Source organism: Lissotriton helveticus, chromosome 10 (genome assembly GCF_964261635.1).
Source record: "Lissotriton helveticus chromosome 10, aLisHel1.1, whole genome shotgun sequence".
Lineage (NCBI taxonomy): Eukaryota > Metazoa > Chordata > Amphibia > Caudata > Salamandridae > Lissotriton > Lissotriton helveticus.
In genome coordinates, this window is record NC_136071.1 from 131838663 (window position 1) to 131854694 (window position 16032).

General features: G+C 46.3%; 1 protein-coding gene across 4 annotated transcripts in view; it reads left to right on the top strand.

Moving 5' to 3' along the window:
- Positions 1 to 16032, top strand: part of TSR3 (TSR3 ribosome maturation factor) — a 149710-nt gene that overhangs the window by 67924 nt on the left and 65754 nt on the right. For all 4 annotated transcript variants that reach the window (XM_078664934.1, XM_078664936.1, XM_078664933.1 and 1 more), the window contains 2 exons: positions 5996 to 6134; positions 7247 to 7463. In XM_078664934.1, the coding sequence (XP_078521060.1) occupies positions 6011 to 6134; positions 7247 to 7463 (341 nt within the window). In that variant the 5' untranslated portion in view covers positions 5996 to 6010. The remainder of the gene's footprint in view (positions 1 to 5995; positions 6135 to 7246; positions 7464 to 16032) is intronic.

Genomic DNA, 16032 nt, shown 5'->3' on the forward strand with positions numbered 1-16032 from the left:
ACCCCGTGTATCAAAAAGTCTCGTGGCCCCCACTTTACCGGGATGGTGCATCTATCGCGGCAGGACGGCCGCGTAATATCCAAGCTCCCAGTTTGTCCATGCAAACATAGATGCACCCAAACAGTATCTGCAGTCAAAGCTGTATTTATTGAGTACAGGCGAGAACTGGCATGTCGTCCCTTTTGGCAGCTTTCCCGTCGTTTTTGCCTGACGCGTTTCAGAGTGTCAAACTCCTTCCTCAGAGGCACCGACAGGTCAGGACTGCAGATACTGTTTGGCTGCATCTATGTTTGCATGGACAAACTGGGAGCTTGGATATATATATATATATATATATATATATATATATATATGTCTTTTAATAAATCACACGGCATATTGCACATAGTGCTGCCGGAGTTTGAGTGCTCAAGCGCTATTGGAAATAATATTGGGGATAAGGGACATTCCTCTCTAGTTCCGTAAGCTCTAGATATGGGCTCAGATATTCTACCATTCAGGACGAGATTGCATCTGGCAATGTATAAAGGAGTTTGACTAAGGCCAGAAATGGTTTGGGCATGCCCATTCGACCCATCACCTCCATGAGATGGTGCCATTCGAGTGAGTTAAAGGCTTTTAGGTGTCCAAATAGACCACCATTGCACTTTCCTCCTGGTCTGTTTGGTGCAGTATAGCAAATGGTGTGCGTAGGTTAGGGGTGGTGGATCTGCCCGGAACAAATCCTGCTTTGTTTAGCAGTAGCAGTTCTGGTAGCATTCTGTTTGCAGTGACCTTAGCCAGGATTTTTTACAGTGTAGTTAAAATGAATAACGGGTCTATATGATTCACAGCTCGCTGCCGGTTTGGATAGTTTTAGTAGTGTTATCAGGATAGCTTCACGCTTGAGATGGCCAGTGTCTAAGGCCTCTGCAAATCCCTCCAGCAGATGTGGCGTCAGTAGTACGGCATATGTCTTATACACTCCTATGGAAGCCCATCAGACCCAGGGGCCTTACTAATAGGGTGTTTATTAATTGTTTCATCGATTTCACGCTCAATAATGGGGCAGGCCATTAAATCCCATTGAGCAACACTTAACCAGGCCAGAGCTATTTCCTCTTAAGTAATACTGACTGGATGTTGTGTCCAGTGTATGTTGCAACTTGTGTAGCCTTTTATAAAAGTTAGTGTATACCTCCATAGTTGCGTTGGCTTTTGCTGAAAGGCCACATGAAACCTAGTGTCTTCTCCGCAAATGTACCATGCATTCAGACGATCCACAGTACTTTCTTCTGTGCTTGTACAGAGATCTGCAACAAACAGATGGATGTCTCTAAATATGATGGGCTGTAGTACACCAGGGCTGCAGGGATTTATATAGGCCAGCAATTGAAGACCTAACAGCAAAGGGGAGGGGAGGAGGGATTTACTTCATCAGCTTGAATGATGTTCAGAAACAATATATGTCAAGTGCACACAGGTATGCTCCCGATGAGGATGGAATAACTTCTGAGTATATCATTTTGTGGGATATTTTACAGCCCAAAACGCTAAAATTATTCAGCTGCATTGCTGAAAGTGGGAGATGGGTAACGGTCTGCATACTTGCATTACATGAAGATGGTATAAAGTGTGAGTCAAATAGGGCAATTGCCTAGTCAGGTCAGTTCAAATAACTTTATTTGATTCTTCAGAATCATAAAAGTTTACATATATACATAATAAAAACATTTACGGAGTTTGCACATGTTCCCTTCCATAAATCTAAGTATACCAATAGTAATTAATCAACTTTAAAATCATCATACCCTTCCCCAGCAAAATTGATACATTTGACTAATTCTTAGTAGTGCCTAGAATAAATATAAAGTTTAGATTCCTTTCACAATTCATAGCGTTTTCTGATTGAAAATGCATCTCTAATAAAACTAAGCACTACACTTGAAATTGCAGCCGTAGATAATGCCCTTGAGTAGTCAAAGCCCTCCTGATAGGAACAGGGCCAAATAGCTTTCAGTATAGGCTTAATAAAGTGTGCTCTAGGGTCTGTATAAAGTGAAGAAAACAGCATGAAGTGCATTGTACTCTGGCCAGATTATTACAGGTACAGGGGGCTAGTCTCTCACACCAGCCAACCTGTTTAGGATCGGCCACTAAAAAGTGCAATGTGCCCAACCGAAATCTAGTCATCAAAACCGCAATTGTACATGCAAAGCAAAAGACAGATAAAATGCTGGTGGCTTAACGCCCCACAATCTAACATTCCCCGGTCCTGGTTAGACATACTTAATTCAATACAGCATGCTTTTTCATGTTCAATTGGATGGTGTCTGGGTTATTGTAATATTCATCTAGGCCAATTTTATAAAAGGTATCCTTAACATAACGTAGCCAAGGGAGTGACATTGCGTTATCCAAATTCATGCAATCTTTAAAGATACTCGTTGAGAAAGTCAAATCTTCTGAGGACCAGATTCTCCCCCATAAAATAAGTGGTGCAATATTTATCCTGTCTTTCACATATTCCAGGCCCACCTCAGAATGACAAAATATTGTTGAAGAGCTATTAGAGATCATTAATAATCTTTTTAAAAATGTGTTCTCTAAAACCTGAATCTGATAACTCTTATGGTAACCCCATACGCCGGACCCATAGGTAGCTACCAATAAGCATTTTGAGTTCTATAGAGTTATACTTGCTACCGGCTTGTGTCCTAATTTACAAGCGAAACAAAACAGCCCCTCTGTTAATCTACTGGTCTATTGTGACCTTGTCATGACGAGCTCATCCCAATTCAATTTATTATTAAAAACATTGCCTTAGTAAGTAAAATTGGGCACCTTCTCAATAGTTTTTCCCTTCACAATAAATTTCCTAGTTTTTTATTTTTTTCGGACCGCAGACCATAATAAAGGATTTACTGAAGTTTATTTTAAGGTCCAATGCTATAGCGACCTGCATCGGAGGAAGGGAAAGTAAACAGAATAAGGACAAAATGGGGGTTACATTGAAGAGGAGGAGTAAGTGAGGCTCCTTACTTTAAGCAATAAACATTGAAACAATTAAAACATTGATAAAAACGTCTAAAATGTAAGTAATTCGAGACGCGGTAGAAAAGCAAGTAAAGGTCGTTAAATAGTCAGATACTTGATTATATTAATGGGGCACGTTATAGAACTGCATTGAGAAGTACTTATTAAAAGTAATAGTTTTGTACAACTGCTAGTCGGAACCCACAATTTTGAAAGTGCATTCATATGTGATAATTGTAATTGTATCTATATAGCGCTACAGCAGACAAAGTGGCAAAGCGCTTTTCATTCAGTAGCACATTATTTCGGAACCCAAAAAGGATTAGTGGTGACTTAGGATGGGAAAATGTGAATTAATTTGAGTGGTGGACATGTGAGTCTGTTAGTTGGTTTGAAAAGGATAATGGAGGTTAATAAGAGGGAAGAGTCTAAAAAGTATTTTTGGGAGAACATTGTAGTAGAAGGAGGCTTGGGCTGAGTAAAAGAGTGCTGGTGAAATAAAATATTTTTTAAAGATCACACAATTAAAGCTAGGAAGCTGGGATTTATCAAAGCTTTCGTGTATCACTTTGTACATATCAGCCAGTTAATGGGGTATCTGTCTCTTATCTTATGATAGGACTTTGTTTTTACCTCCTAGTGTATTTTTTCTGCAGTTTTATAAAGTGCAAACTTAACTCGAAGGCTGAGCGCTTTACATTAGCGCCAGTAAATCACATTAGGTCACATGCAATGTTTATAGGCATTAGGAGATTTGGGGCCCGATGTAGGTCGACAAATACCGGTCGGTAACGGCCGATTTCGGCCGTTACCGACCGGTATTTGGGATTTGACATGTAGGTAGGCTTAATTTACAGAATCGGTATATTTACCGATTCTGTAAATTTACTGATTCTGTAAAATACCGAATCGGTAAATTTACTGAATCGGTAAATACAGATGTAGGTGGCACTGAAAACAGTGCCACTATTTACCATGTAATACTATTACATGGTAAATAACGAATTCCAGTGTACATGCACATCTGTGCATGTACACCTGTGCCATGTGGCACACAGACATGCCCTAAGGGCATGTATGTGTGTCACATGGCACACAAGCCAGAAACAGGGGTGCAACAGGGTGTCAAAGTGACACCCTGTCCCCCTTGTAAAATCGGTAATTTTACTGATTCGGTAATTACTATTAAATCCTATGGGCTTCAAGGCCCATCGGAATCCATGGCAAATACTGATTCGGTAATTACCGAATCGGTAATTACCGAATCTTACCGAATCGGTTTTTTTACCGATTTATTTTTTATTTTTTTTTTTTATTTTTTTTTTTTTACCTACATAGCAATTACCGATTTAGTAAATACTGAATCGGTAAAATTCGGTATTTACCATTCGGTAATTTGCTATTACCTACATCTAGCCCTAAGTGATTTGTCCAGAATCACAGGATGTTAAGCCGACGCCGAGGCTGGAACCTGGTTCACCAGTTCTAAATTCAGCATCTCTGGCTTTAAGGCCACATCCTTGGTAGAGGAGAAGGAGGCAGCCAGAACCCATATGAAAGCTCTGCTCATTATGGGCACAAGGTTCCAACAGGCCTTCGAGCTGAGCCATAGCCAGACTCCAGTCTCGAGCCTGGCTCGAGATTTCAGTGGCTCGCCCACATTTACTAGGAACTATCCTGTTGTGAGGAGTGTAACTGCACAAAGGCTGTCTTCAGAACAGCCCGGAAAGGCACCTAAAAGAAAAAGACAACAGCCCTGTGTATCTAAAAGATGATCATGTTTACCTGTGCACATAATGTTTGAAACATTAATTCAGTTCGTGAATTGAGGTTTGCAAGAGCACATGCTATCTCGAGTTTGTAATCCTGTTTATATGTGCATACACTGCCATAAATTTAAATTAATGTTCATGGCTGCTCTTGCCACCTGTATCTTCCCCCTGCTCAGCAGTTGCGTCTCCTTCGCTAAGACTGAAGAGCGTTACCCCACTATTTTTCAGGAGTGTAAAAAGGAAAAATAAAAATAACACTATGCCATTATCATTTTATTTTTTCCTGCTGAGCGAGTTTTGCAGGGCTGTGCAGCTCTGCTTACAGAGCAGGGGGAAGAGTGGTCGGCACTCTTGGGCCGACCAAACAGTCCTGCGCACTTAGCATGTTCTCCACCAGGCTGTACCCTGGTGGAGAACATGCATAGGCTTATAGTCCCTGTCTGAGCACCGAACCATGGCACTCAGACCAATTGGCTTAGGGAAACCGGAGTTCTTCCTTCTTCCATCCCGGCCGGACTCGTCGGGAAGAGGCACGGAGGAGAGACTTGATGATGAGGTAGGTTTATTTTTCTACACCACCCCGCCCTGTCACCCTTGAACCGTGCCAGCCACAACTGCTGTTCCGTGCTACTTTCTAACCATGTAAGTAGCTTATGCAGCACATAATTTAAAAAAAAAACGATCACTTAGTGGCGCTACGTCACATGAGCCGACTGGAGTGGGATTTTTTAAATTAATCATTTTGGAGAGGAGCCTAAAGAATAGGTTTTATTAAGGGCATATCCTTGGATGTGTGTTCGTAAGTTCAGTATCGTACTTTCCCTGACCAGCAATAGTGTATTTAAAATCCGAAATGAAAAGTGAGTATGAACTTCTGAGAGCTGGTTAATTGGACATCTATAGTACAAAGCAATGATTTTGAAATGCTACTCAGTGCGTTAGAGTGTGCGTGCGGAGAATGCATGACCCCGTTTAATCCACCCATCTCCTTAACTCCCCCTTGCGGTGGGCACGGATGGGCAAGTGCCCACTTTAGTACCAGGCTTAGTTTCTTCTGCCAATCACCCTCTGTAGTCTGCAGACAGATGCATATTGTGGGACCTGTTGACCAATGGCAGCCTATGTGAATATAATGCCTGCTTAATTCGGACTCTGTGTAGTACAAACTTTTAAGTACTTGTCTAAATTCACTTTTTCCTAACCTTCAGGAACTACTATCATTAATGGGTCGGAAAAAGCCTCTGCATAAACCTGAGCGCCCCTCTGCTAAGGGCAAGGAAGCTAGACATAAGCGTACGCCAAGATGCCTGGAAACTTTTACTGAAGAAGTTCACGATGCTTTGCTGGGTAAGACGTGCTCAATGCAGATATTGCTTTGCCTATCGGAAATAAATGGTTTATTAACAATATCTGAAATTGTCTTGGTCAGTAAGAAGTTTGGTCGTTGCTGTTCCTAAAGGTTTTTGATTCCATGCAGTGTGTGACATCTACCGCTAATCCTGACTCTTCAACCACAGATTGCATTATTGGATCTTTCAACTGAAACCTACAGTGGGAAAGTCCATCTACAAGCCCCACAATGTGTCTAGTGCTTTTGGCTAAAAAGTGATACAAGCTGACATCTACAAACAGCACAGGGTTCTTTGACGCTCCTTTTCATACAAAGTTATCTCTGCGAAATCAAAAAACAGATCAACTTGAGAAAACAGAAACAAATAGGAACATATATAGCTTAGAATCAGTAAATTTACAGTAATTATTCTACAAGGGTGCTGGTTTTCCTTATTTGCAGTCCTCCGCATTTCCGCTTGTAAGATACAAAAGCGTTCCTCGCTCTTAATGGCCATAACCGTTGAGGTGATAGAGAAATGGATTTGTGGAACTGCATCAGACATCTTTATAAAATGACCAAGTCTGTGACTTTCATAATGCCATTTACATATGACCTATAGAAAAATGACGTTTTTCATAATAGAGATTAACTGTGCCTTTAGCCTAAACACAAATTGAACTAGAATTTCCTGCAATACTAATGTATGACAAACAAAAAACACAATATGATCTATAAATTTATGGGAAACAAAAATCACAGCATATATTTTTCTCAGTATCAAGTTACAGACAAAGCATATGCTATTGACCTGTATTTAACTTAGTGTAAAAATCATTCAATCTTAGAGTAGGCAAAAATGTCTAAAAAAACAAAAACTATTCCATACTTTTGGATTGAAGCCTACTGAAGTACAGAACTAGCTGTAATATCTTGGTGAAATCAGTTTACAATGATTTCATATCTCTGTTTCATAACTGCTTTTGGGTGAGCGACTGGGTATCAGTTTTTTATTTTTGTATTATATGTCTGAATTGACTTAGTTTTTCTTTCCTTCTGGTTACATCTTGTCGGAGTTGACAGGGCAGGTGTAAAAGTTTTAATGTTGGTTTTGTGCTGTATTTGACAGCCGTCGTTAACAGAGATGGAACAGATGAAGCAGATTCCCCACCATTTAAGTTTCCTTGTCCTCTGGCTATGTGGGAGCTCGGTCATTGTGACCCAAAGAGGTGCACAGGAAGAAAGCTGGCGCGCAAAGGCCTTGTGAGGAATCTTCGAATTAGCCAACGTTTTAATGGGCTTATCCTGAGTCCCATGGGTTCCCAGTATGTTTCTCCTGCAGACAGGTATGTATGCCTTTTAAGGTTCCTTCTATGAACGAATGCCTTTTCTTAGACAATGTATTTAAGGCTGAAATCCCGTAATTTATTTGAGTACTTTATGTTCGAGGCATGTGGGCTGCTAAATTCATATCTTAGCATTAGATCGCCGCCTAGTGTTGGGCTCGGATGATTGCACATTGTTGTCCTGGAAGAGTCTTCGAAGTATCCTGAGATAGGTGGCTCCTCCCCTGGACTACAGTGCGCATGGGCATCGGCTCCATCCCCAGATTGTTTTTTTCCGCCATTGGGTTCGGATGTGGTCTCGACGTCTTACTGTCGGAACCAAGTAACACTATCTTTTACCGGCAAAAAGGCCTCGATTTTCTTGCGTCGGTATTGTCTGCGCTCGGTCTCGAGTCTTCCGTCTCTTGAAGCCGGAATAAGCGGAGTTTTCTTCGCTTTCTAAACTTTGAGGCCTTCTCATCGCGACACGACAGCAAGCCTTTACGGACATGGAGCGGAGCCCGTTTAAGCACTGCCCGCTCTGTGGGTCCAAGTACCCACACATCGATCTACACCCCGTGTGTAACAAGTGCCTTTCACCGGACCACGACGACGGCAAGTGCAAGGCCTGTGCACAGTTCCGCTCCAAGAAAACTCTCAAGCTTCGGCGCGCGGTGCGCTTGGAAGCTAGGCAAGCGGCCCCAGATCCGGAGAACATCTTCGGCGACCCGGAAGAAGAGGTCCAGGGTCACCTTCTACAAATCTCCCCATCACAGACGGAGGTCGAGGCGGATCCGGGAGACGACGACGGAGTCGCGGGTCAGGTCCTCGAATACGTCGAAGAGGTAGGAGACGACGATGAGATTTATGGGGCCGCGGCGGATAGCTCTGCGGACGAGCTCTGCCCCGAAAGTTACGAGGATACCGACCGGGACACGGGATCGCCTATCGGCCTTACCCAGGACCCGTTGCCGCAAGCCACAGCCCCGCCTTCGGGCCCGGCTACGGACTCACTTGCTGGGCACGCTGTTTCGAAACCGAAACTGAAACCATCGGGGTCGTCGACACCTAAAATGGCCGACCCGAAATCGAAACTGAAACCAAAGGACTCGAGTGTCCCTAAGATGGCTGCCGTGCCTGTGAAGAAGTCGGTGCCCGTCACCCCGTCGGCTCCGTCGACCTCCGGTCCGCAGAAGCCGAGGAAGTCTGTCGATTCCGATGCTCCGAAATCGAAACCGACGCCCGAGGAAGGGGCCCCCAAGAAAGATGGTCGGCACGGATCAACGGCTCCGGCGCCGTCCAAGCCCGCCAAGGTCGGCTCCAAAGAGGCTACGCCCAAGAAGTCGGCGCCCCGGCCTCAAGATTCGGAGGTGCCGAAGACGGTTTCCACGCCCAAAACGCACAAGGCCCGCGAGGACGTCGGATCCGAGGGACCGCTTAAAGCATCCTTGTCGGCGACGAAACCCACTGCCAGTGTACCGTCCCCCATTGCGGAGTCACTGCAGAGGATCAGGGAGAAAGCCTTTGCTCCATCGGCTCCGATGCCATCGCCGCAGCCGCAAAAGGACGCTCCGGCTAAGCCTTCTGGGAAACTCCTTTTTCTCTTGCCACCTAAGGAGGCGCCGAAAGCGTTTTCGACGAAATCGGCTCCGAAACAGGGATCCTCGCTGCCTGACCCTCTTCCACGTCGTGTACTCGAATCGGAAGTCGAATCAGAGCATTTCATCGATGCTGCCACCGGCAAGCTGACACTCTATAAACGGAAGATCACTTCGGAGCCGGTGGACCCCTACGTCATCCCGTTGAAAAAGAAGAGGGTGCCCCTTGACGCCTCAGGCCTCACGGAACCGATTCAGCCTCCTCCAAGACGGAGCCCTACTCCCTCCCCAGAACACTCTGTGGGTGAGGAATATGATGAGGATGAACAGTACAATTTCCCTATCGATGAACCTGATGTACAACCAGATTCTTACGACGACACTGGTGACCAGAACACCCAAGGTGGGGGCCAAGACCCGCAGACCTTTAATGCACGTGCATCCCCGACTGAGGACTCAGCAGGATTTCATGCACTAATTGAACGGGCGGCAGCCAATCATGATGTGGACATGCATGCCGACCCGGTTGAGGAAGACTTCCTTTTTGACACCTTTGCCATATCTGAAAGGACAGTAAAGACACTTCCTATGCTGAAAGGTGTTCTCAAACATGCTGGGGACATTTTTAAGGAGCCTACGAGGGCGAGAGTGGTCAACCCTCGCATTGAAAAGAAGTACAGGCCTGCACCTGCGGACCCCGTCTACATCCGGGGACAATTGCCACTGGACTCTCTTGTGGTTGCCAATGCCAGGAAACGTGCCAACTCCCAGACAACGGGTGAAGCTCCTCCCCCGGATAAGGAGTCCAAAGTGCTTGAGGCAGGAGGCAAAAGAGTGGCTGCACAGGCGGCAAACTTTTGGCGCATCGCAAATACACAGGCGCTCCTGGCGCGTTATGATAGGGCGCACTACGACACCCTAGAACAGGTTATACAACACCTGCCCCCACAGTTCCAAGAAGGCACCAAAATGCTTATTGAGGAAGGAAAGCTAATATCAAACGCAGCCATCAAGTGTGCACTTGACGCTGCGGACACAGCTGCTAGGGCTATCAACACTAGCGTTATGCTGAGAAGACAAGCCTGGCTCCGCATCTCAGGGTTTAAGCAGGATATTCAGACAACAATTCTGAATCAGCCAGTCAATCCTGATAGTCTGTTTGGTCCGGATGTTGACACCACCCTAGAGAAAATAAAGAAGGACACGGAAACTGCTAAGTCTATGGGGGCCCTGCAGTCCCAACAGTTTCGTGGCAGCAATTTTCGTCGCTCAGGTGCACGTGGAGTCACCAGAGGACAGATGGGTCAACAATCCCAGTTCTCCAAAGGTGGGACGCAATCCTCGTTCACTAAACAGAACAAGGGAGGTTATAGGAATAACAGCAACAGAGGTCGCGGCAGAGGAAACAACAGCTCCCGCACCTCTACTCCGAGCAAACAGTGACTTTCTGTCACTGCCCCCCGACCACCTAACACCTGTCGGGGGGAGACTACAGCAGTTCCTGCCCGTCTGGAGAAACATCACCACAGACAGGTGGGTGCGACAACTAATCCAGTATGGTTATTGCCTAGAGCTGAAATCCACTCCACCCAACATCCCACCGAGGCAAAGGCCTATGTCCGCAGAGCACTTGCACTTATTGCAGCAGGAAGTGGTGGCGATGCTGCAAAAAGGCGCAATCGAGCTCGTGCCGGTGGGGGAGGAAGGCACAGGGGTATATTCCCTGTACTTCCTTATTCCAAAAAAGGACGGTTCTCTCAGGCCCATTCTCGATCTACGTCCCCTCAACCTGTACATACTGTCAGAGCATTTCCATATGCTTACACTGCAGCAGATTCTTCCCTTGCTAAACCAGGGAGATTTCTTAGCGACCTTAGATCTCAAGGATGCTTATTTCCACATTCCACTACACCCGTCACACAGGAAATACCTGAGGTTCACTATTCAAGGCAGGCACTACCAGTTCAAAGTCCTACCCTTCGGAGTCACTACGGCCCCGAGGGTGTTCACCAAGTGTCTAGCGACAGTGGCGGCGCACCTCAGGAGGCAGAATATCCATGTCTACCCCTACCTAGACGACTGGCTCGTACAAGCCAAGTCAGAGCAACAGTGCGCCGCAGACATGTCGACTACAATTCACCTTCTTCACGATCTGGGTTTCTCCCTAAATTACCCAAAATCGCATCTTCAGCCGGCACATGTCCGGCAGTTCCTGGGTGCTACGATCAACACCCTGACAGCCATGGCTCAGCCAAACCAAGTCAGAATCGACAGCATTCAGTCACTGATCCAACGATTCCGACCACGACACTCCCTGCCAGCGAGAGTGTTCATGCAGTTGATTGGCATGATGGCCTCCTGCATCTTCATAGTCCCTCACGCACGGTTACATATGCGCCCGCTCCAGGAGTGCTTAGCGAATCAGTGGACACAGGCTCGTGGGCAATTGACAGACCTAGTGTTGGTTACCAGTCGGGCATACGACTCTCTGCATTGGTGGACTCCACACAACCTTTGCAAGGGCCGACTGTTCCACGAGCCCGTGCCGCAGATTGTCCTGACGACGGACGCATCTCTCCAGGGCTGGGGAGCACATGTGCTCACTTACACAGTGCAGGGACTATGGACGACGCAGCAACAGAAGATGCACATCAACTATCTGGAACTGATGGCAATCTTCATGGCGCTCAAGTCCTTCATTGTACATCTGAGCAACAAGGTCGTGCTAGTCCGGACGGACAACATGACCGCGATGTACTACATTCAGAAACAGGGGGGCACCCACTCGCCACAGCTGTCTCATCTGGCTCAGAGCATGTGGAAGTGGGCCATTCAGAGGAACATTTTCCTCATGGCAGAACACCTCCCGGGCAAGGACAATCAGATGGCGGATCTGCTCAGCAGATACAGCCATCAGATGCACGAGTGGGAGATACACCCTTCTGTTCTCCACCCGTTCTTCCAGCAGTGGGGTCATCCGGAGATAGACCTGTTCGCAACAAAGGAGAACGCAAAATGCCGACTCTTTGCCGCCAGGTTCCCTCACCCACAGTCGCAGGGGAATGCGATATGGATGAACTGGTCAGGCAAATTTGCATACGCTTTTCCGCCAGCCCCTCTAATACCGCTGGTCGCAAGAAAGCTAAGGCAGCACTCCATGACTCTCGTCCTGGTTGCTCCAACGTGGGCACGACAAGCTTGGTACACCACGTTCCTCGAACTCTCAGTGGTGCCGCATCAAAGACTGCGCCTCACGCCCAGTCTCTTGACGCAGAACCATGGAGACATTCAGCATCCAGATCCACGACAGCTCAACCTGGCGATCTGGCTCCTGAAGTCCTAGAGTTTGGATACCTTAACCTACCTCCAGAATGCATGAGTATCATCAAGGAGGCGAGGAAACCAACTACTAGAGCATGCTATGCTGCTAAGTGGAAGCGTTTTGTCATCTACTGTACGTCCAATGACATCAACCCACTAGATGCATCTATTCCCAACATCATCTGCTATCTGTTACATCTCTACAAGTGCAATCTGGCGTACACTTCCATTAGGATACATCTCTCAGCCATAGCGGCTTATCTTCAGAACAGGCAGCACCTCTCTGTCTTCAGAGTGCCCGCCATTAAAGCCTTCCTTGAAGGTCTGAAGAGAGTCATTCCCCCGAGAACACCACCAGCTCCGGTGTGGAACCTCAACGTCGTTCTCACCAGACTGATGGGGCCACCATTTGAGCCACTGCACTCGTGTGAGCTCCAATTCCTTACGTGGAAAGTGGCCTTTCTGATAGCTATTACGTCACTGAGGCGTGTCAGTGAGCTGCAAGCGCTCACCATACAAGAGCCGTTCATTCAAATTCACCCAAATAGGGTAGTGCTACGCACTAACCCTAAATTCCTTCCTAAGGTGGTGTCACAGTTTCATCTTAACCAAACTATTGACTTACCAGCATTCTTTCAAAACCCGCAAACGGTGGCGGAAAGAATGCTCCATACCTTAGATGTACGGAGGGCGCTGATGTACTACATAGACAGAACACAACCCTTTAGAAAGACAAAACAACTCTTTGTTGCCTTTGCACCACAACACAAAGGCAACCCAATTTCCAAAGCAGGGATAGCCAGGTGGATTGTTAAGTGCATCCAGATATGTTATCAAAAAGCCAAGCGCACTTTAACAATACCCCCCAGAGCGCACTCCACACGCAAACTGGGGGCATCCATGGCTTTCCTAGGGAACATTCCTTTAGAGGATATTTGCAGAGCAGCCACGTGGGTCACACCACATACCTTCACAAAACACTACTGTGTTGATGTGCATTCCAAGCAGCAAGCAGCTGTAGGACAGGCTGTTCTCAAGACACTTTTTCAGGTTTCTGCAGCTGGCACGGGCAACCGCCGCTGATGGAGGGACTGCTATGTATTCTATGCTAAGATATGAATTTAGCAGCCCACATGCCTCGAACTGAATATGCTACTTACCAGTATGCATCTGTTCTTGGCATGTAGGGCTGCTAACATTCATATCGCCCGCCCTCCTCCCCGGTGCCTGTCGCAGCTGCAGATATACTATTGTATTTATTCATTAGCATGGACATCCTTTACACTTTCACTCCATCTCCTGCCACAATGGCGAAAAACAATCTGGGGATGGAGCCGATGCCCATGCGCACTGTAGTCCAGGGGAGGAGCCACCTATCTCAGGATACTTCGAAGACTCTTCCAGGACAACAATGTGCAATCATCCGAGCCCAACACTAGGCGGCGATCTAATGCTAAGATATGAATGTTAGCAGCCCTACATGCCAAGAACAGATGCATACTGGTAAGTAGCATATTCAATATTAAAAAGTTGTCTTCTTTTGGACTTGTTTTATGTTCTTTTTTTATGTATGTGTATGATTCTGTAATTCGAATCTTCATTGACCTCCACACTGGTATCAAAGAGTTATTAAAAAAAAGTTTTTACACTTCAAACTTTTGAGCATTGTTTCGCGTAAGCCTAGGTGGAATTTGGCCTCGGACATAGAGGGATTGGCTATATTGTTCTATCTTATGTAAAAGCATAAATAAGATTCACGTTTCCTCGGTGTGCAGTGCTTTCTTCTGTTAACTAGAATGTTCTCTTGGTTCTATATTTTACTGTCTTTTTTTTAAACGGTTTTTGCAAGGGCTCTCAGTTGCGCGCTGCTTTCGGGTAGCTTCCTCCCCACACTTGGATTTGCATTCGCAGCGGCCATTTTCTGAAAAACACAATTTTTCTTAAAGCCAAAGAAAAATTGTTCAAAGATGGCAGCAACGCATGCAGATGTATATGTGGTGAATGTCTTTGAAGGATTTGTCTTTTTGCTTTTGAAAAATCCTTTCAAGATGGCCGCTGCACCTGCATGCGTGCCTGCATTGTCCATCTAAAGGTATAAACGAAAACATTGGTAAAGCCAGTAGATTTCACTGGTTATGACCTATTGCCCTTGTTAATAGTTATTTCCACTGGACCCGTTGTTAAATAAATTCATGTCATGTCACCAGTTTAAACACGGCAAACTCTTCTCCTGGGTTCGCCCGCCCTTCCTTTTTTTGCCATTGTTAATTGAGAGCGAAGTTAAACAAAAAGAAGCGAGGTTTCGGAATGGGAGATGCCGAGATTTCCAACTCCTAGTAGCCTCCAAGTAGTCCTATGTATAATAAAAGTGACTTGTACTGTAAAAGGTCATTTTGAAGGAAAAAAAGACCATGCAGGAGAAATAGTGTTTCAGAACTGGAATCTATGAAATACGTTTTTTATAAAAGAGTGGCACTATATCCAGGCCCTTTTTGTGTCTTTAACTTTATTTGGTAGTGGTTTCGAACTCCAGAATTAAAATGTCATCCCACAGCTGTCGGAACCATGTGTAGAGGACCACGGGGCAAGCAGGAGCTACTGGGCCCAACTGTGGGGGTTGTGGTCTTTTACTCCATATTTCCAAAGCCCCGGCCTACTATGGATACTGAGTAACTAGGCGAAGTATTACCCCCTTCAGCACTTGACCCTCAGTGATAGCGCGGGTCAAGCAGTCCAAGGCTCTTCAGTCAAAGGTAGGTGCAAGATATGCGAGGACTCATAAGTTATAATACCTCTGGTGACCCCAATAGAGTGATGATTAAGTCCAATACTAATTTTTACTTTAAAAAGCGGTATGTATAGCACATGCTAAACACAGCACACTAAGTCATCCTCACAGGTGTCTCCTAAGGCCAGCGATCAAGCACTTGTCAGGGCAAAATTCCCCCTAAAGTGCGAATCCTCTCGCTTCCACACTCATCCTCCAGGAAGTATTCTACATCCCTGGCGGATTCTAGGAGCTGACCTCGGGTTCCCACACTAGCGATGCGTACCAGTCGGGCTTTTGCCTTTAAAGTTTTTTAGCTGTTCGGGCAGTCACTCACTGAGCTCTAACAAGTCACATGTGGGCCTACGGCCCTCCTTCCACCTTACCCCAACCGTAGCCTTGAGAAGATTGCATCTGCCTGGGTGCTTCTCTGCCCATCGCTTCACACTGAGCAGCTCGCACTGAGCCCTTCCCAGGGTCGGCAGGATCTGCATGCGGGTAAGCCGCCGAAGAAGCCGTGTTCCTGCAGGCAGGTTCTGGGCTTGTCCCTGAGCCCTTCTGCTGTTTAGAGACACTTCTGACATGGCGACAAGCCCATTGGTTGTAGTGTCCTCCTTCTGGCATATGAGTGTCTGCAGAAATGGGCGCCGTCACGATTATGTCAGATCCTCCGGGCAACGGGCCTAACAGTCTCAGTGGCCTCTTAGCAAATAGGTATTCACAGACAAGGGCGATGGCCCACAGGTTCAGTTGGACAGGTGATGGCCCACCTTCTCAGTTGAAGGCGATAGCGCCAAAAATCCCAATGGCCCTCCTCCTGGTACATGGAGGTCTTTGACGTATGCACCAGCCCCATTGAGGTCAGTGCTGATGGGTGAAGGCCCACAACTGCACCGCTTCCCCT